A 22238-nucleotide genomic window follows, 5' to 3' on the forward strand; every position below is an offset into this window, starting at 1 on the left:
TCAGTTAAAGCAGTATATTCCTCCCCATTGTCTTGTAGAAAGGTTTCCTTTGTGCTTTGTTGTTTCTTCCACAATGATAAATCAAACCTGTGTACACATGGGAAGACTCTTACTTAGGGACTTTTCCTTTTCTGCAGCTTAACTTTCTCTGAAGGCAGTGAGGGATGTGAAAGGATAATAAAATTATGAATCTTATGAAAGGTGTAAAGAGGAGCAAAAGATCAAAGATATGGAATGGATTCACTTGCAAAAGAACTGGGATACTTCAATCTAGAAAGGAGGTGACTATGCACAAGTATGATCTGCAAGAGCAGAAGTGGCGGGAAGAGCGTGGGTGGGGATTGACTGCTCTCTGCCTGTTCATGCATAGGAATGCAGTGTGTTCACTGCACAGGAACTGGAGCATCAGATGAAGCCTGTAGAGCCAGATTCAAAACAAGCAAAAGGAAGTGGTGGTTCATGGTGACAGGTATTAGATATCTGGAACTTTTTGCCAAAGGAAGTAGTCAGGGTTAAAAGTTTACATGGTTTTAAGAGGTAACTAGACAAATTCCGAAAGAGAAGTCCAGTGAAGATTAATAAATGAACAAAAACTTCATGCAGAAGTCTCCTGAGCTAAAAACATTTGGAAGCTGAAAGTTATTAGGAGAGAGCATTATGTTTGCTTGTCCTGTTCTTACTTTTCCTTCCACACCTTCTTAAAGGCAGCGTTGATGAGAAGAGGGCTCAGCTAGATGCTGTTTTGGCCTGAGTCATTATTCCTGACAAGTTGGGTTTTTTTTCCCAGACTGATAGCTAAAAACCACCACATGGGTAAGGTACATCCACTAACATGACTGGCAGGAGCTAACCTCTTCCAGAGGCAGTGTCTTCTCATTCTGCAGTGCCGTTGTTACTGTGTGTAGGTCTAGAGACAAAATAATACCATCCAATGCGTTGCTCTTGAATGGTCACTGACACCTCTCGCACAACAGTTTTTACACAAAGTCCTCTTCCAGAACATTTATGATGGAGTTACGCATTGCAGCAGAGGGTATTGCCTGGCTAGAAAAAAAAGGAAAGCTAAACCGGGTTTTGAAATGAGAAGTGAAGAACTGGAGAGATCTGGAAATCTGCTCAAGGTGACAAGGCTCAGGAGAAAAAAACAGTACAGGTTTCCCTGATGGGGAAACTGAGACAGTCCATTGTAGTTAAAGGGAGGGAGTGGGAGTCCATTTAAAGTAAGGTATGGTGTGCTAAATATGTGGCATATAAAATAGCTACAGAGAAAGAGTTGTACAATTTCATGGTACTGGCTCAAGAAGGATGAAATAATATCTTTAACCTGAACATCTAGGCCACCGGAGAAATTCTGCTTTTAAATTGTTGCAGGAGACATGTATGTTTTGTCTTAAGCAGAGAGAGCTGTTTTCAAACCTTTGCTCTAATAATTCACTACCGAAGATGCTAACAGTCTAGGATCTATGAAAAAAATAAGTAAATATAAAAATCATTTTGTATTCAAATGGATCTACATATGTACCAATTCTGATCATATATTGGGGGCTTTTTCAAAGGCATGTCATTATCACAGTATCACAGTATCACAGTATGCTAGGGATTGGAAGGGACCTCAAAAGATCATCTAGTCCAATCCCCCTGTCGGAGCAGGAACACCTAGACGAGGTTGCACAGGAAGGTGTCCAGGCGAGTTTTGAATGTCTCCAGAGAAGGAGACTCCACAACCTCCCTGGGCAGCCTGTTCCAGTGCTCTGTCACCCTCACTGAGAAGAAGTTTCTTCTCAAATTTAAGTGGAACCTCTTGTGTTCCAGCTTGAATCCATTACCCCTTGTCCTATCACTGGTCGCCACTGAGAAGAGCCTGGCTCCATCCTCATGACATTCCCCCTTTATATATTTATAAACGCTAATAAGATCACCCCTCAGTCTCCTCTTCTCCAAACTAAAGAGACCCAGCTCCCTCAGTCTTTCCTCATAAGGGAGATGCTCCACTCCCTTAATCATCTTAGTTGCCCTACGCTGGACTCTCTCCAGCAGCTCTCTGTCCTTCTTGAGCTGAGGGGCCCAGAACTGGACACAATATTCCAGATGCGGTCTCACCAGGGCAGAGTAGAGGGGAAGGAGGACCTCTCTCGATCTGCTAACCACCCCCCTTCTAATACAGCCCAGGATGCCATTGGCCTTCTTGGCCACAAGGGCACAGTGCTGGCTCATGGTCATCCTGCTGTCCACCAGGACCCCCAGGTCCCTTTCCTCTACACTGCTCTCTAACAGGTAGCTCCCCATCCTATACTGGAACCTGGGGTTGTTTCTGCCCAGATGTAGGACCCTACACTTTCCCTTGTTGTATTTCATTAAGTTATTCCCTGCCCAAATCTCCAGCCTGTCCAAGTCTCTCTGGATGGCAGCACAGCCCTCTGGCGTGTCAGCCACTCCTCCTAGCTTAGTGTCATCAGCAAACTTGCTGATAGTACACTCAATTCCCTCATCTAAATCATTAATGAATATATTGAATAATATGGGCCCCAGTACCGACCCTTGAGGCACTCCGCTGGTTACCGGCCTCCAACTGGACTCTGCCCCATTGACTACGACTCTCTGGCTTCTCTCCTTCAGCCAGTTCGCAGTCCACCTAATTATCCGGTCATCCAGTCCACACTTCCTCAGTTTAGCCATGAGGATGCTGTGGGAGACCGTGTCAAATGCTTTACTGAAGTCAAGGTAGACCACATCCACCGCTCTGCCATCATCCAACCACCTCGTTATTTCCTCATAAAAGGCTATGAGGTTGGTCAAGCATGACTTCCCCTTGGAAAAGCCATGCTGACTGCCCCTAATAACCCTCTTATCCTTGATATGCCTTGAGAGGGCACCAAGGATAAGCTGCTCCATCAGTTTCCCAGGGATGGAGGTGAGGCTGACCGGTCTATAGTTACCCGGGTCCTCCTTCTTGCCCTTTTTGAAGACTGGAGTGACATTTGCTTTCCTCCAGTCCTCAGGCACCTCGCCCGTTTCCCAAGACTTGGTAAAGATGGTGGAGAGTGGTCCAGCAATGACTTCAGACAGCTCCTTCAGCACCCGCGGGTGCATCCCATCTGGACCCATGGATTTATGGATGTCCAGGTTGCTTAACTGGTCTCTGACCCAGTCCTCATCAACTAAGGCAAACCCATCCATTGTCTTGACTTCATCTTCACCTGGGGTCTCAGCAGAACAGGACTCCTCAGGACAGCCCCCGACAGAGTAGACAGAGACAAAGAAGGCATTCAATAGTTCTGCCTTCTCTGTATCTTCTGTCACCAGGGCACCCACCCCATTCAGTAGTGGGCCTACATTGCCTCTGGTGTTAGTTTTATCTGCCATGTATTTGAAAAAGCTCTTCCTGTTGTCTTTGACCCCTCTTGCCAGGTTTAACTCTAAGGAGGCCTTAGCTTTCCTAGTTGCCTCTCTACATCCCCTGACAGCAGCCCTGTACTCCTCCCAAGCGGTCAGCCCCTCCTTCCATGATCTATAAACTCTCTTCTTCCACTTGAGCTTGCCAAGCAGTTCCCTGTTTAGCCACACAGGTCTCCTGGCTCCCTTCCTTGACTTCCTACGTGTCGGGATGCTCTGATCTTGAGCTTGGTAGAAGCAGTCCCTGAATGCTGACCAGCTATCCTGGGCACCTTTACCTTCAAACAGCTTTGTCCACGGGATTTCCCCTAGTAATTGTTTGAAAAGGCCAAAGTTTGCCCTGCTGAAGTCCAGGGTTGCAATTCTGCTTGCTATTCTGCTTCCACCAGCCGAGATCATGAACTCCACCATCTCATGGTCGCTGCAGCCAAGGCAGCCTTCAACCTTTACTCCTTGCACCAGACCCTCCTTGTTAGTGAGGACGAGATCCAGCAGTGCACCTCTCCTAGTCGGCTCCTCCACCATTTGCATCAGAAAGTTGTCATCAATGCATTGGAGGAACCTCCTAGACTGAGGCTGGCTGGCTGTGTAGTCCTTCCAGCAAACATCCGGAAAGTTAAAATCCCCCACGACAACCAGGCCTGTGACTGTGAGACCACTCTCAGCTGCCCATAGAAGGCCTCATCAACTTCCTCCCCCTGATCTGGTGGCCTGTAATAGACACCCACAACAGTGTCACCCCTGCCAGCCTGTCCCTTAATCCTCACCCACAGACTCTCAACTTGCTCCTCAACTGCACGTGGACAGTACTCGGTACATTGTAGTTGCTTTCTCACGTAAAGGGCAACTCCACCACCTCGCCTGGCTGGCGAGGTGGTGGAGTTGTGTTGTTATATTGTGGTTGTGGAGTTGTGTTGTTATATTGTGGTTGTGGAGTTGTGTTGTTATATTGTGGTTCTTTTAATTTGTCTTCATTTAAGAAGCCTATATGTGCTGGTGAAAGAATCCTGGAAAGAGAATTCCCACGTTATCACACTGAGAGGGAGAGATTTACTAGCTATTTAACTGTTCCCTTATTGCAAAAAGACAATGTTAACCTAATTAAGCAGCAGGAAAAAAAGATTTTTATTTTTGCTTACAGATTTTAATCAATTAATAAATTTTAGTATCTTTCGCTTTATAGGATGCTTTTGACTGAAGATCTCAGACAATGTCAAAAAAGTTCCTTCTTTAACCTCATAATTTTACTCAGATGAATGGTACCAATTTTCCAAATCTAGTACTACACAGCATTAGTGTGAAGAAGTTTCTGTGTGTTTATAGCTATTCTCTTCCCTTTAGTGCTACGTTTCTTACAATTACAAACATTTTCTTTAGGAATTTGTTTAAGATATTTTGTGCTCAGAGATTAAAGGAACTGATAAGATGGATCTGATGTAGCTCTTTATAATCCTAGGCCCTTAGAGAATAGTCTTGTCTATGTTTAGGTGAGTTCCCATTGAGATCTTGTTGCAAACTTTTACATGTGTTTCATTGTGATTTTACATTATTGGATTGTCATGAATTAGAGTTTATCTTTTCCTCAATTGGGTTCCCAGGCATTCTCTGAGGCTTCTTGAAAGAAACCATAAATGCTCTGTGCAGGAAAAAAAACTGCCAACAATAAAAATAGGTTTTAATCAGAGAATAAAAATCTGTGAAGATAAAGCTGAATAGAAGGCATTTTAATATGAGATAAAAAATGGACAAATTGTTGCATTATACAAAGTTGAAATGTTACCAAAAAAGATCTGTAACAAATAATGATCAATAGTAGTAACTTCAAATTTATCCTGTTACAGAGATCAGAATCTGGCCCCAAGGGTCTAACAAAATTAAGTACAGCAATGAAATTGATGCCAGTAAAAAGTGGAAAAAAATGATATCTACTGTAATTCCTATAACTGGGCAATATCTTTCTGTGCTATTACTCATCATGCTCCTAGTTGAAGACAGTATATTCTCATGGCTGTGCTGTTAAATTAAAAAAAACTGTTAATCCAAAATTCAAGACCTCTGAGAAGGGAACAAATCTGTAAGAACCATTGTCTGAGTATGTCATTGCCATTCACATTTTTCTCTTTGCAGTTTGCTGTTCCACAAGACACTCCCGAACTTGCTGCTTTTTTATACAATTCCACAATTTCTCATTACATCAGGAGAAGGGAAGTCACAGTGGCAGAACCTCACAGGAAAAACTCTGCAAAAATATTGGTGAGCTATCTAAAAACTATAAAATGGGACTATGCATGCCGTATTTCAAAGTGTCTGTGGGCTAGACTGCAATTTGTTTACAGACTTTTAAATATTTTTCTAAGTGATTTTTAACCTCTCAGTTTAAAATATGGTTTATTACATATCACCATGCCACAGGTTAGTGATTTTATTCAACAGATTTTTACATTAAAGATCATGCATGCCAAATTCCTGGCTTTCTTACTCCTGGCTGTTTGCAGACAAACCTCTGTGGTCATGCAATGGCATACTTATCACAGAGAATTTCATCACAGATTTAGAGAATGGGCCCCTCTTCCATGCATTAAATTTCAGATTCTGACTTCTGAAAGGCAGGTCTCTTCTTGTTAACTTGTGTCCTAGCATTCTGGCTCTTTCATAGAGAGTAGCTCACACTTAAAATTAACATTTTCATGTAAAGTAACAGTTTTGACATACAAATACTTGGGAGTATTTTTGTTCCCCCGGTAAGTACTTACATACACATAGAAAGTGTAAGACTCTTTCCCTTTACAGTACCACAAGCAAGGCAAATGGGACAGGCCACTGTATTTTTAACTTTCCAGACAATGCTGGAGCAAGGGCAAACATCTCTCTCCCAGAATAATAGTTCTGATTAGTCAGTCCGGTACCTGAGTATTTGGACTTGGCTGTATTTTCAGAAAGTCGGGTTTTTTCCATTCCTGCATTCAGTGTCCCATCTTCAGCACACTACAGCGTTGTAGGTACCGTCTCCCCTTGCCTAGAGGCTGTGTCAAACTCGATGACCTTGAGGTCAGTTGTGGGATTCATGCAGTCAGTGTTTTCCATCTATTTTTATGAACCTCAGGCAGAGTTTCTTTCATGCTGTCCAGTCTCTTATTAAGCTGTTTACCGCAAGCTCATGTTTGAATTCTTTGACATCACTAGAATTTGGTAGGAAGAAAAGAACCTCACAGACCTAGGTATTCTGGAGTAATAAAATAATTATGCTGCTTCTGAAAGTTAATTTGGCAATTTTTGTAACAGGAAGAAGATAGAATCTGAAAGTAATGAATACCATAATGTTATTAAGAACAAAATCACAGATGAACCCATTTTAAACAATAATCACTGTTGATTCCTATGTAATTCTTTCATCAACCTAATGCCCTGGGAAGAATCTGATTCCACTGGGGCTGAAGGAAAAATGCCTGTGCTTTCGAAGACATACCAGTCAATACCACAGAACACTTAATCCATTCTTTAGTAATACCTTAATTGTCAGTTATCTTTTTCAGTGATTAGGCTCATATGCTGCCAACAGAGAGATTACTGCAGCAACTGAAAATGGTTAACAGAGTTCTTAAGTATGTACTGTGTCTGCATCTTAAAATACGAAGCAGAGATTTTTCAGCTGCTTGGTGCAGACAGATAGTATTTAGCTGAGTACTTAGTAATAGAAAATTGGCACTATGGCAAGCAGTCTTCTAGTACAATATGCTTTTGATAAGCACAAATTAGGATAGGATGGGGTACAGTGCTTACCACTGTATATATAGCAGGATTTTTCCAGGATGGGCCTAGAAAAGCAGTATGTCATTTGTTCAGTTAGAAAGGTGTCCCGATTCTACGTGCCTTCCACATTGCATACTACAGATACAGAAAAATTAAAAAATTTTGACACATTGGAAGTATACATGGAAAATTAATGTTGCTCTGGAAAATGACTGATTGGCCAAAGGTAATTCTTTGTTAAAGCTTGTAATTTTTTTTTGAGAAATTTGAAGTTATTTTTGTTTTCATCAAAGCATTTTCACAGTGAGGAAAAATGTTCTGAAAACCTCTTATTCTATTTATACTGTTTATTATAGATTTGCTTTCTCTTCCATTAGTTCTAATGTTACAGTGTTTTGAAAATCACTATGGGATAAATGCATTACTAAGAAAAATAGAAATATGTGTTGAGGTTCTAAAATGTCAGCCAAAAGTAGACTTCTTTGCATACTAATGATTTATTTTGTTAATATGTGGTTTTGGCCACTATGATTAATGAAAACAGCTCTCCTTCTTCCTGCAATATAAATAAATATGGTTGGAGGATGTTTAAATATGAAAAGCCAAATAAACAGATACTTTGAAATATTAATTTCAAAAAAAAGGTTTATAGTTGGAAGTTCCAGGGTTTACAGTTTCATTTTCAGGCAGATTTAGAAAACAGTGATTAAGCATACAGCTTCTACTTAACTTGTGGTAAGACAGAGATTTGTGGGGAAAGCTGTGTATAAAGATACAGGATTCCTTAAGGGTGTTTTCATATCTGTTACATACATTATCATCTCATTTTCTGAAGTATGGGGTTTGGTAGTGCAGCCATTCTCACTCTCACAAGGGAATATACTTGTGAGAATTTAGCTCTGCTTCTGAAGTCACAAGACCTTCTATCATGAGTTTCAATAAGGCATCTGTAAGGGAAGGATTCTCTGATTTTTAAAAAAATATGAATCAATTAGAATCTCAGCTTTCCTCTTGAATCAAACCAAAACTTTGCAGGTAAAACCCATTTGTATGTATAAACCTATACATATTTTTACACACACTACTAATCATTTTTCTATGAGGTCTTTCTTCCTTTCTACACCCCAAACAACTGCATAATTTCTGTGGTTACCCCATGAGACTCTGCTCATTCCCTTCAGTGGCTCTAGTCAGCTTTTAACCTTTTTGCGACATTCCTCTGGCAGACTTTAACACAGTATATAGTTTTGAGTTGCATTGCTTGGCTTTTGTCCTCAACCCTGTGTATGAGCCAGAATCACTGCTCATTAGGAACATTTCATGAGCAACAAGTTTCAAGTAGAGCAACTAATGAATCTCAGCAAATGTTCTGGCTGCTATAATGTAAACATCAGTAAGAAAACCAGGACAGTTAGAATAGGGGAAAGATTTAGGAACATAAATGAAGACTTCAGGCATAGAGAACAGGAAAAAAAAAAGTGTTGAAATCACAAAATGACTGATAGGTGAAGACAAAGCACATGCTTCAAATGTTTGATACGTACCTGGACATTTTAAGAGTTCTTTGGAATAAATATTGTTGAAAATTATTACTTTTATTTGCATTACTACAGGTAAGTAGTTGTATTGACTGGTGGTGCAAAAAGAATCTCCACCTTGGTTTACAGTTCTCACAGTGACTCATGGGGTATCTCTTGTATATTAGATGAAATTACTGATTTCAGACTAATTAGCTTTTTAAGAGAAAGATTATTTGTTTTGTTAATTTATAGCATTTGAAAATTATTATATACAATTTTAAAGCATAGGTATGACTTCCCTTTATTTTGTACACAGAACTGTACAAATGTGAAGTGTATCCTAATTTCCTGCACTGTGGGACAACTGGAAAGAGGAAAGAGTGCAGCGCTAAAAATCAGGTCCCGGCTATGGGCCCAAACATTCCTGGAGGTAATGCACACAAAAATCTCTTTCTATACACAAAGACCTCTGCATCTTTTATTTGACCAGATATTTAAGAATACAAATGAGGAAATTAAATGGGCCAAATGCAAATCCTTTTTGTTATCACTTTCTTTGAAGATAACATCTCAATTGTTCCTGTTCAGGTCACATACATGCTGCTTACTTTTCTTTTTCTCACTATCACTCCCTCTCAAATTCATGTCCTGAATCTTACCTGAAAATTCCAAGATTATTTTTAAACACCTTTCCTGGTTTTGCTTCTGCTTTCCTGGACTGGTCCAAATCAATAATCTTGTAGGCCTCCATGATGTGCTCTGCATTCATCATGTCTTTCCAAATGAAAGTATTTCTTGGAGCCAAAGAGTATATGGTGTACACTGTGTCCAGCTTAAAAATTGTTATTCATTGTCCATTAATGTACGGACGAGTAATATGTATCAAGCTCGTATAACATACAACACTCATGTAGTGACAATCTGTGTTTTAACCACTAAAAAGAAGGGACAGTGCAGACAATTGGGAAAATTAACATCTCTCTGCAAATTCATGCGTTTCCAACTTCATCTGCTCTCAGAAATGTATTTACACTTCATAAGGCAGAAGGATTGCACTGTGAGCTGTTACCTCACAGCTGGCCACATGTCTGTAGTACTATGTGGCTGTCGTATCTTTAACATTGGGCAGTACATTGAGAAATTTATAATTCAGTTTGCTGTTACTGGGAAAGAACTGTAGATCCTATCTTGATCAAACTGGTTGATTATCACCTTACATCTTCAAGGAATTTAGAATTCCCCAGTTTTCCTATCTGGAACGCAAGAACCTTCCTGTGTTCCCTGTAGCTGTAGGAGAAGAATGATTTTTCCCGACAGTACCTCTTATCCTAGCGAGAGGAGAATTGAGGATCTTCAGCTTACAGCAGGAACTTTAAATTAAGCTCCTCACACCTTTTAAGTTAATTTCTCCCTTTCCTCAAATGTGAAAGTACTTAAAAGAAATTCTTCCTTACTTAACTTGCTTCCCTGGAGAAACAAGAGAGCAGATGGGACAGTATTGACAGAAACTTGAATGCCAGCTCAATATCTAACCATCATGGCTCCAAATCCACATGGCTCCAAATCCACATGGCTCCAAATCCACAATATCTAACCATCATGGCTCCAAATCCCACTTTGTGGGTCACGGGTCTCTCTTAGCATACAGGACTATGACTAAGGATGACTTGTGAGCAGGACTAGGGGAGTGATCATCCCGCTGTACTCGGCACTGGTGAGGCCCCACCTTGAGTACTGTGTTCAGTTTTGGGCCCCTCACTACAAGTAGGACATTGAGGTGTTGGAGCATGTCCAGAGAAGGGCTACAAAGCTAGTGAGGGGTCTGGAGGACAAATCTTATGAGGAACAACTGAGGGAACTCGGGTTGTTTAGCCTGGAGAAGAGGAGGCTAAGGGGAGGTCTTATCACCCTCTACAAGTACCTGAAAAGAGGTTGTAGAGAGGTGGGGGCTGACCTCTTCTCCCTGGTGACAAGAGATAGGACGAGAGGAAATGGGTTCCAGTTATGTCAGGGGAGGTTTAGATTGGATATTAGGAAACATTTTTTCGCTGAAAGGTTATTAAAAATTGGAATAGGCTGCCCAGAGAGGTGGTGGATTCACCATCCCTGAAGGCGTTTAAAAAAAGGGTAGATGTGGTACTTGGGGACATGGTTTAGAAATGGTTTTGTCAGGGTAGGCTAATGGTTGGACTTGAAGATCTTAAAGGTCCCTTCCAACCTCATCAATTCTATGATTCTATGACTTGAAAGGTTTTTCTACCTATCTGTCAGGACTTAAGGGCACATTCTGTGTTTCTTCTGCAACAGCCATTAGCACCATTATGACTGAAGAGAGCATAGAACTATCTGGCCTTGCTTGAGAGAAAGTGATTTCTGTCTAGCTCAGTAACAAAGGACATCCTTTCAGATACTAGGTGAATTAATTCCAGATTTGTCAGTACATTTTCTTTCTGTTAACAGTCAATCCGAAGAAACTTTTATATCCTTTCTTCAGTTCACTTAACACAAATACAATGCTTTTAAGAGGAGGCATATTTAGCAAATGTGTTTGAAAGGCTAGACTGGATGTACTTCATTTAGGTTTGCTCAGTGTGTCATCTGCTAGAGGAAAAAAAGAGCAGGGGCTCTAGTTCAAATTTAAGACCAAAAGCTTGCCAGCTTGCATGTCTCTCTGTCCTCCCAAATCTGGGTAAATGGGATGGATGCCTTCTAGTGTAAGCTTTTGCAAAGATCTTACAAAATTTTTCACAGAAAGTGCCAGTATGTAAGCATCTCTGCACTCACAGGAAAAACATATATATTGGAAAATATGATGGGAATTTTATTCCAATTTTTTGTAATTCCAGTAAGAGACTGTTTGATATTCGCACACTGACTAGTCCATGTTAAGTTCAGTTAAGAACTTAACGGCACTAGTTCACTGTTCCTAACACACAGAGGCAGGCAGCGAGGCAGAGATATTTTTCTTGGCTGGAACAATCTGTGATAATTTTGACCACTGCAGTGTGCAAGCAATATCACAGCGAACCTTCCCCATCTTCTTCACCAAGCAAAAGATAAACCTTAGCTCCCTTAGCTAACTACCTTACTGGGAGCTGGACCTGGCATATTCCAGATTCAAGAAAGTCTTTCTGTTCATGATTCTGCTGGTGAAATATAATTAACTCTGTAAGGGCCAAAAACAAGGTCTTGTGAAAAAACAAACGCATAAACGAAACCCCTTGCACAGATCTTTAGATGCCAGTTTTCTGGGTTATTTACAGCTATTTCAGTGGGAATTAGCCTCATAAAAGTTTTTCTAAGTCCAGTTTAGCATGTAACAAGAAATAACTAAGAGATTAAAGCTAAACAAATTTAATGAGAAACAGAGTGTTTCTTTGAGTTTTTGGTTGTGACAGAGGATGACAGAGGAATACAAGCTTAGTTAGCCTGACTTAGGTTCAGAACAAGGATAAAGAGGAAGGCAGGCAGAAAAGCCAGGAGACCTGCATGGATGAACAAGAAGCTCCTGGATACAATCAAAAGGAAAAAAGAGGCCTATAGGCAGTGGAAACAGGGGCGGGTAGCCTGGGAGGAATACAGAGGAATTGTTCAAGCAGCCAGGGATCGGGTTAGACAAGCTAAAGCCCAGATAGAACTAAATCTGGCCAGGGACATTAAGACAAACAAAAAATCCTTCTTTAAGTATGTCAGCGAGAAAAGAAAGACTAGGGAAGATGTGGGCCCTCTCCGGAAGTAAACGCAAGAACTGGTTACCTGGGACAGAGACAGAGCTGAGGTACTCAATGACTTTTTTGCCTCAGTCTTCACTGGCAAGGACTGCAGCCACACTGCCCATGATGCAGAATGCAAAGGCGAGGATTGGGAAAATGAAGAACCGCCAGCTGTAGGTGAAGATCAAGTGCAAGACCACCTGAGGAACATGAAGGTGCACAAGTCCATGGGACCTGATGAGATAAGTCCATGGGACCTGATGAGATACATCCATGGGTCCTGAGGGAACTGGCAGATGAAGCCACTAAGCCACTAGCCATCATATTTGAGCACTCTGGTGAGGTTCCTGCCGACTGGAAAAAGGGAAACATAACCCCTATTTTCAAAAAGGGAAATAAAGAAGACCCAGAGAACTACAGGCCAGTCAGTCTCACCTCTGTGCCTGGCAAGATCATGGAGCAGATCCTCCTGGAAACTCTGCTGAGGCACATAGAAAACAAGAAGTTGATTGGTGACAGCCAGCATGGCTTCACCAAGGGCAGGTCATGCCTGACAAATTTGGTGGCCTTCTACGAAGGGGTTACAGCGGCAGTGGACAAGGGAAGAGCCACTGATGTCATCTACCGGGACTTGTGCAAAGTGTTCGACACTGTCCCACACGAAATCCTGGTCTCTAATTTGGAGACACATGGATTCGACAAATGGACCACTCGGTGGATAAAGAACTGGCTGGATGGTTGTGCTCAAAGAGTTGGCGGTCAATGGCTCGACATCCAAGTGGAGAGCAGTGACGAGCAGCATTCCTCAGGGGTCGGTACTGGGGCCTGTACTGTTCAACGTCTTTGTCGGTGACATGGACAGTGGAGTTGAGTGCACCCTCAGCAAGTTTGCTGATGATACCAAGCTGTTTGGTGAGGCAGACACACTGGAGGGGAGGGGAGTGATGCCATCCAGAGGGACCTTGACAGGCTGGAGAGGTGGGCCCAAGCCAACCTCATGCAGTTCAACAAGGCCAAGGGCAAGGTCCTACATCTGGGTCGGGGCAATCCCAAGCACAAATACAGGCTCGGCGGGGAATGGCTGGAGAGCAGCCCTGAGGAGAAGAACCTGGGGGTGCTGATTGACGAGAAGCTCAACATGAGCCAGCAGTGTGCAATTGCAGCCCAGAAGGCCAACCATATCCTGGGCTGCATCAGAAGCGTGGCCAGCAGGTCAAAGGAGGTGATTCTGCCCCTCTACTCCACTCTCGTGAGACCCCACCTGGAGTACTGCGTCTAGCTCTGGAGTCCCCAACATAAGAAGGACATGGATCTGTTGGAGCAGGTCCAAAGGAGGGCCATGAGGATGATCTGAGGGCTGGAGCACCTCTCCTATGAGGAGAGGCTGAAAGAGTGGGGGCTGTTCAGCCTGGAGAAGAGAAGTCTCCGAGGAGATCTCATTGCGGCCTTCCAGTACCTAAAGGGGGCCTACAAGATTGCTGGGGAAGGACTTTTTACTCGGGCATGTTGTGATAGGACACGGGGGAATGTCTTCAAACTGGAAGAGGGCAGGTTCAGATTGAACATTAGGAAGAAGTTTTTCACTTTGAGGTGGTAAGGCACTGGAACAGGTTGCCCAAAAAGGTTGTTGAGGACCCATTCCCGGAGGTGTTCAAGGCCAGGCTGGACATGGCCTTGGGCAACCTGATCTAGAGGGAGGCGTCCCTGCCTATGGCAGGGGGGTTGGAACTCGATGATCTTCAAGGTCCTTTCCAACCTAAACCATTCTATGATTCTATGATTCTATAACTGCATGAAATTCAGTGGCATGTTTAATGCAGGAGCAGTGGGACTCATCTTACCTAATTTTAGTCATCTGAAAGTTAGATGCCAAAGCTAGTTGCCTAACTCTGTAACCAGTGACTAGAGAGAGGTAACTTCGGATTATGCTTTATCCAGCTGATTTGAAACTCCTTCTCTGCCCACCTTCTGATCTGGATGGTGGAGAAGGGTCAAAGCTGTGCCTTGGGACACAGGTGTGTGCAAACACACCAGGCACTGCCAGCACTGCAGTCCTTTTAGCTCCTCCTTGCTCCTTAATAAATCCTGCTTGCTATGCCTGCATCTTCCTTCACTCAGTGAGCTCAAGGCAGAGGTGGAATCTTACACCAACCTGTGGGCAGGGGCAAGGATGAGCCATCCTGTAGACTCCCTGGGCACAGAGACCTCATGGCAAACACTCCTACAAGTACATCTTTTGCTTACTCCACTGTCCTTACTTACCCTTGCTATCAAATAAGGCTTGTTATGGGCTGTGATTTTACCTTTATCTGTATCCTTGGGAAACATTTCTGTTTCCTTCAATAGTAACTTGCAAGGCTTGTAAAGGCTCAGAAAACTCCACTTAAAGCAACAGGATTTTTTTCTAAGTAAAAAAAGGTAGTCCCAGAGAACTGTTGCATCCTCCCATTTATGTCTAAGAAGCTTCCAGAATAACATGAGCCCTGCTTCATGTGCAACTTAGATATTTAGAAGAGAGAACAAATAGTGTGATGGGATCTGGTCACCTTCCTCCCACTCACCTCAAAACAGTTCCCTTTTTCCCAGCCCCTTTTAAAATTAACAGTTATCCAGCCATCGCCATAAAAGACTAGAGCATAATTAGTTTCCTAAAAAGGGTATAATGTGCTCTTAGTAAGCTCGTAAACTTCTAGTTCCTAAGGTTATTCCAGAAGTAAACTAAAATGTACCTAAGAAACAACTGCTGTTAGCAAGGCTGAAATCTGCAGATTCAAAGTGAGGATTAAAATACAGTAAAAATACTCAGGATGTAGTGATTCTGAACCAGGAAGGACTGTTCAAGGTCCAGACTGAATCCCACAGTCATGTTTTTGTAAAGAAACATAGTGGAAAAGTTGCTGTTTCTACAGCTAAATCCCAAACTCTTTTGCACATGCAATTAATGTACAAAATTTTCATATGACAAAGAAAGCAAGATAATGGTGACATTCCTCAATGTGTTACAACATAAAAGAAGATGTGATCATCTGCAGAAAATGTTTGTGCTCATTAAAGCTGAGAACACACTGTCATGATGTATTTTCTTCTTATAGGTATGCTAATGCAAACCTGAGAAGAATTTGAAAGTGATTGATTAATTCTAGGATGAAATAATTCATGTTTCTCATTGAAGTTATAAAGATCAGCCTGTATATTTTGTTGCCACAAAAGATCAGTCATGTATTGAGTGACTCCTTCCTCTTCCACTTAGTTTAACTGACAACAGCTGACCCCTTTGCCTCTTGACAGTTGTAATCTGTCACCTTAAAACCCAAACTCCCATAACAAATAACAGTTAAATGACGTGCAATGATTAGACATGTTTGAGTAAATAAAGCAGCCCAAATTTCCCAACCAGACAACAAAGATAGAGACAGACATTGTGCAAAGGCCAAGAAGAATCGCAGACTTTTTTGGATTAACTTCAAAGCCTGGCTGTAAATATGAACCCTCTAGTAAAGCTGACTTTTGGATTCAGACTTGCTGATCGAGCAAGTAATAGCCTTATTCGTGCAAAAGAGAAACAACCTTATATGGTTATGTTACGTTGTGTTCTGTGATGTCTCTATTATGTCCCCATTTGTCTAATCATGGTATTTCTGAGTCATCAGAGGGAGATCCAAGGGGATCTTGCCCAGTGTTCTTTGAACTCTAATGGGTACTTTTTAATATAAGACTCAGGAGTTGGCTAGTAAAACATCTGTTTTGAAAATGTATTTCTAAATTATGAATCTGTACCATCTGTCTGATTTGCAACATCCTTCCAGGCTTCAAGCTCTTTGGACACTTATAGCATTGTGGGAAGTGGAATTCAGCTAATTCTTGACTATTATTTCAGCCTGTATTGAAAGTTCCTCACAATGATAAAAATCTCCTTCTGTGAGAGCCTGGGAAGGCACAAAACAACACAGAGGGTGTGCGAGGTTCCCAAGAGGTTTGAAGTTTATTTTATTTTCTTTTAATGTTGTTGAATATAATTGTATTGTTTCTCTCTTGACTTTTAGACAGATCCAGGTATTTGAATTTGGCACCCCTGACTGCATGAACTTTAATAGCTAGAAGGGAGAAAAATCTAGTTTTAATCTGAGAAAGCTGAAAAGCAACAGAAACCTGGCAGCCACACTGCAATCAGGTGCTCCTTTAGTACACAAAGCCATGTTTTGGCTTCTCTGCTAAATACTTGCTCTTTCAGTGTTTCTGAACATGCACTGCTCCTGTTTATTTTTAGATGCCTAAAAATGGAAATATATGTTCGATATAATAAAGGTGATGAGTGCTGCAACACCCACATCTTAAGTGCCTTGCCCCAGACTGGTATCCAAAAATCTAAATATGTAGGCTCCCTATGCAGCATACAGAGACAACGAGGTACCTCAGACAAATCAACTTGCACTAATCATCAGGGTGGTGCATGAGTGCTATCCATTATCAGGAGGATAGGCACCCAAATCAGGATTAAGCGGGAATATTTCCACCATATCAGAAGGCAGAAACCAAAAGTGACTTGGAAGGCAACTATAGCATCAGTTGAAAGATCTAAACAGGTCTTTGTTTATTCAATATTCAGTGGCAGAAGCTCGAGCTGGCAGTCTAGTGATTAGAGTATTTGTGACTAGAAGTAGTGAATTCAGTTCCCTCCTCAGCTTGAGAAACCCCACTTCCCTGCTTTATAGAATGATGGTGTTCCCTTCTGCTGAAGCTGCAAGGACATAAAAAGAAATTGAGGAGTCTGAAAGAGTATAGAAAATGAGAAGGAGCCTGATGTAATACCTTGGGGTTTTGGGCCATCAGCTAGCAGGCCTCCCAGTCCTCTCGTCCTCCTTTGCCTTAATTGCCTGGCACCTGGAGCTATCATCACTGTTAGAATGCACGTTCTAATTATACTTCCTTGATGATAAATTTTGTTGGGAATCTCCATATTTTACTACTGGTGAACTCAGAGACTCTTTTTACTGTGGTAGAAATTCTCTAGGCCAGGTAACGCTTTTGGGACAAGGATTCAGTTTAGCTGCACAAAGACCATTGGAGGCAGAATGCAGATAACCAGTGCAGTGAGGCCACACAGACTGTCCTCTGTGCAGCACATGTGTGTTGGCAGAGGCTTGGACGTCAGAACAGAGGTGAACTGGTGGAGGTGGTCCAAGAGGGGTGAGAGATCTAGCTCTTGTACAGGCTCCTTTATTCAATCATTTTTCTCCCTCTCCTCTTTACTATGGGAGCAATTATTCCATCTGTAAGTAGGATATGACCCCAAGGAACAATAGTTTCTATCCTCAACATCCCCCAGCACAGAACCTCTTTCTGCATCCAGTGGAAAGCATCTCATTCAAGGGAAGCTTGCTTAGCCTTTTCAAAGCGTTATTCTGCAACCAGCTTAAATTCCCTGTTGGTGGATGGAGGTGGGGAAGCATCAGAAAAATTAGTGAGAGATATCTTGTTCTCTCATTAATTGCCATATACAAGCCACATATGGAAGTTTAAGTAGATTATTTTAATTCAGAATGAGAATTAAAAGCCATAAATTTGATGCACTGCCCTTCAAGCCACGTGTAATAACAAAAGGAGGAAGTAATCAAAGAAATTTGCCTTTCTGTCAAACAACTGTTGTTATTTGAAAAAGCAAAATAAGTAAAAAATAAAACTGTGGGTGGCCAAAAATACTGTATTATACTGGATTTGATTGTTTGTGTGGAATCAAGGCTAGAAAGAAAGAGTCGTTGGCACTGGGCTGAACTAGCTGGAAGTTTTTTTGGATGTGAGCTAGTTTTGTTTTCATTCATTGTTATTTAAAATAATGTCAAAATGTTAACAAGAGCAGAACAAGAGATTCTTGCTAGATGTGCTAAAGTATAGGTAATGCCAGGTATATGAAGAAATATCTTAAATCAATAACCATTAAAATATGTATATTAAAGTGTGCTGAAATCACAACAAAATATCTGCCTCTATTATAATTTAAAATAGTCTGTTTAAATGAACGTAAAAGATATAATGTGTGAAGTGTAAGAAGTTAATGATAGAGATGAGGATGTGTTGATTTTCAGAGGAGTTGTATTGTCTTTGGTTACAGATACATTTGGGTGGACATACCCTCTTGTTAGAAATAGCACAAGTACTTTTTGACCACGCACAGAGTCATACATACATATTTTTAACAAATTAATACAAGAACAAATAGTTGTATGACCTCTACTCTCAGCGTTTATGTAAGCTACTCTATTTATTGGCAGTAGTTCAGGTTTTTGGAGGTATGGGTCAAAGAAAGCACGCTAATGAATTCCCAAAGCATATATTTAAAAGGTAACACCATATTGCTTACCCACTTGTCTCCAAAATGTGCCAGACTCCAACAGACATGAAGGGGAACAAGTTTTAATCAAGCAGGACCAATATTGTTATAACAGCACTGAGCTCCGTATGCAACAGACGTAAGTTCTGGGAAGGAAATTCCACCGCAGCATGCAGCTTGCAATAGAGAAAGTACATGCCCTTCAGACAGGGTGACTTCACTGGGCTACATCTAGCCAGAAAAAAAGTATTTCAGAGGGGTTGAACAATGCCCCATAGAGGCAATTGAACAGTCATTCTGGGGAGTGTCTCCAGTAATTAAACTCTTCAAACCTGCAGAACAATGACCTGTCAGACTCCTTCAAGCTGCTAAAAGTTTTGTTCTTCCTACCCCAAGTCTAGCTCCCCGTGGGCCAGATTTGTCCTTGCATTTCAGTCTGCTCTCTGACCAGGATGCCTCCCTATGCCTTAAAGACGCTTTGGGGAGACTTCAGGTCCTTGCTTGAGCTTCCTGTAGAAACCACCAGCATTCCACTGGAGCCTGGAGAACTCTCCTTCAAATTGTCCAAAATTTTCCAGCACTTCCCACATTATTTCTGTTTGTCTCAATTGTACTTAGGGAAACACTGCACTGAATATTTATTGGGAACACTTTCCTTCATTTCTAGATGCTTCCATGCCTTACAAGTGTTAAAGAAAACAAAGGCATCAATTCAAAAATCTATTTGTAAAACAAAAGTGTGTAGAGAGAAAGAAGCCTTAATAAGTAGACCATCAGGGATCTACCACCCAAGCAACACAGGGGATGGCCGTGTTTTGCCTGCTTACCAGGATATTGGCAAACTACTGTCTCAGCCACGCACACAAGAGCACGCTCTGCTTGTTCTAACACAAAGGCAGCCTCAAAAGGCCAATGTAGGTGGGGCTGGGATCCCTGCTGTTGGTCATGAGGCACTGACATTCACAAATACCAAATGCCTTCTTCCCCTTCCTCTGAGCCATAAGGAGGTCCTCAGCTTGAATTGCGAACCACAGGTCCTGCTGCTTCAGTAAACGCTGAATATTTAAACATATGCTATTTAAAAAATGATATGGTAAAGAAATGCTGTTTCTCACAAACTACTTGAGAATTATAAATGAGGCTGTAGGAGAGACAGCTGCCTGGATCTCCAAGGTGTTGGTACAAGTAAAAATCTTGTTTGCAACTGATGCTGACCACAGTCATTGTCTTAAAGCCCTTTGCCACAAACACATAATTCTGTGAATGCAGGAAAATACTCTCTAGTCTTTTATATTCTCCATTCCTGTACAGCAATGGAGATGTGCAGCATTTCTGGGAGCCTAATGAAGGGTTGAGGAGAGTTGATAGCTGTGGACACAACCCAAGGTTATTAACCCCAGCCAAGGATTAATCCAGAGGAAGTACCCTTCTCTGATGTTATTATTGCTGATATAAACTGAAAATGAAATAAGCCACGTATAGTAGGTGAAAGGATTTCTTTTTCCGTGAGCACTGTGTTTCCTTTATATGATGTTTTAAGAGAGTTAATGCCTTTACTGTACCTTAGCCAATCAGGCTGCATGTCTAATGCCTACTTCTTTAGTAACATAACATATCCTGCTCTCTCCATTACAGATTACTTTTATAAATCATATAAATCAGAATATCCAGAATCCTGCTTAATATGAATTGCTTAGAATTGAAAACATGGGGCTTTGAAAAAAGGCTTTTTTCTGAATGCAAATCATTGCACAGCTACAGAAACATGCTGGGACTTTGTGTGAGAAGTCTAGTGCTGTAGAATAAAAAATGAAGAACGGCTTGAGTCTGAAAATGGAAAATGATTAGTGTTATAAGGAAAAATTATTTTTCTGAAGACCATCTCATAGATGTTCAGCACCATGAAAGTGTATAAAAAATACTTATTTGCCAAGTCCAATATTAAATCTGTCTAATTTTTCATTTCAAACACTGTTGATAGAAAAGGTAGTTCCCTTTCATTAGATGCCATCCATGTTAAGGAGCCAATTTGACTATCCCTATGTAGTCATTGGAGGCAGTTTTCTTCATATTGCTCATTCCTAATATAAGCACCAAGGAGAGGTTAAATGTTCTGATAATAAACATTCATCCGCTCTCAATATTTTAAAAGAACAAAATTACGGCATAGCCAAATGAGTTCCAGAAGGCAATAAATATGCTGGCTTCATGTCACCAGTAAACACGCACATATTTGAAGAGAAAAGTAGTTTTTTAAAAAGAAGACAGATTGTCAAGGCGAATATCAGAACTACAACCCTGGACCTCAGGAGAGCAGCCTTCAGCCTTTTCAGGGATCTGCTTGGAAGAACTCCATGGGGGATGATCCTTGAGAAAAAAGGAGTCCAGCAGAACTAGTGATTCTCCAGGACCACTTCCTTTAAGCTCAAGAACTGTCCATCCTGATATGCAGGAAGTCGAGCTAAGGTGGCAGGAGACCTGCATGGATGAACAAGGAGCTCCTGGTAAAACTCAAAAACAGAAAGTAAACATAAAAGAGGTGGAAGCAGAGTCAGTTGACCCCAGTGCAGGGACTGGGTGGGGAATATAGAGACAGTGTCCGAGCGTGCAGGAACAGAGTTCGGAAAGTAAAAGCCCACCAGGAGCTGAGCCTAGCAAGGGACTTAAAAGGCATCAAGGAGGCTCTATAACTATATCAGTAGCAAAAGGAAGGCTAGGGAAGGTATGGGTCTTCTGCTGAATGGGATATGGAAAAGGCTGAGTTACTCAATGCCTCCTTCACTTTGGTCTTGACTAGTAAAATCTACATATAGTGATCTGAGGCCTCTGTGACCAGAGAGAAAACCTGCAGCAACCAACATTTACCTTTGGTGGAGGAATATCAGGTTAGGAGAACATTTAAACAAATTGGACATAGAAAAGTCCAGGGGATCTGATGGGATACACCTACAAGTGCTGAGGGAGCTGGCCAATGTCAGTGCGAGACTACTCTCAATTATCTTTGAAAGGTCATGGTGATTGGGGGAAGTTCCTGAGGACTAGAAGAAAGCAAATGTTACACCTATCTTCAAGAAGGAGGATCCAGAGAACTACAGGCTAGTCAGCCTTATTTCAGTCCCTGAAAAGGTGATGGAAAAAAACAAATGTGGAAGCCATTTGCAAACATCTGAAGCACAAGAGGGTGATTGGGAGTTGTCAGTGTGGATTTACAAAGGTGAAATCATGCTTGACCAACCTGATAGCCTTCTACGATGAGATAAATTAGGTTCATCTTTGTGGACAAGGGGAGAGCAGTCATTGTTTTTTATCTTGATTTTAGCAAGGTTTTTGACACTGTCAAAATGAATGAAGATAGGTTGACAGAGAGAACTGAACTGCCAGGCTTTAAGTGTTGTGATCAGCATGATGAACTCCAGCTGGAGGTCCATCACTAATGGTGTACCCCAGGGGTCAATAGTGGGGCCAATACTGTTTCACATCATTAATGACTTGGATAATGGGACAGAATACACTTTCAGCAAGTTTTCAGATGAT

At 41.6% G+C, this 22238-nt stretch overlaps 1 protein-coding gene across 1 annotated transcript in view; it reads left to right on the plus strand.

Annotated features, from left to right (window-relative positions):
• Window positions 1–22238, plus strand: part of ITGA8 (integrin subunit alpha 8) — a gene marked incomplete at its 5' end in the record, with an annotated part of 124815 nt that overhangs the window by 89291 nt on the left and 13286 nt on the right. Inside the window, 2 exons of the mRNA XM_082480019.1 lie at window positions 5521–5646; window positions 8980–9093. Coding sequence (XP_082336145.1) covers window positions 5521–5646; window positions 8980–9093 — 240 coding nt within the window. The remainder of the gene's footprint in view (window positions 1–5520; window positions 5647–8979; window positions 9094–22238) is intronic.

Source organism: Vanellus vanellus, assembly GCF_965231255.1.
Source record: "Vanellus vanellus genome assembly, chromosome: 2".
Classification (NCBI taxonomy): Eukaryota; Metazoa; Chordata; class Aves; order Charadriiformes; family Charadriidae; genus Vanellus; species Vanellus vanellus.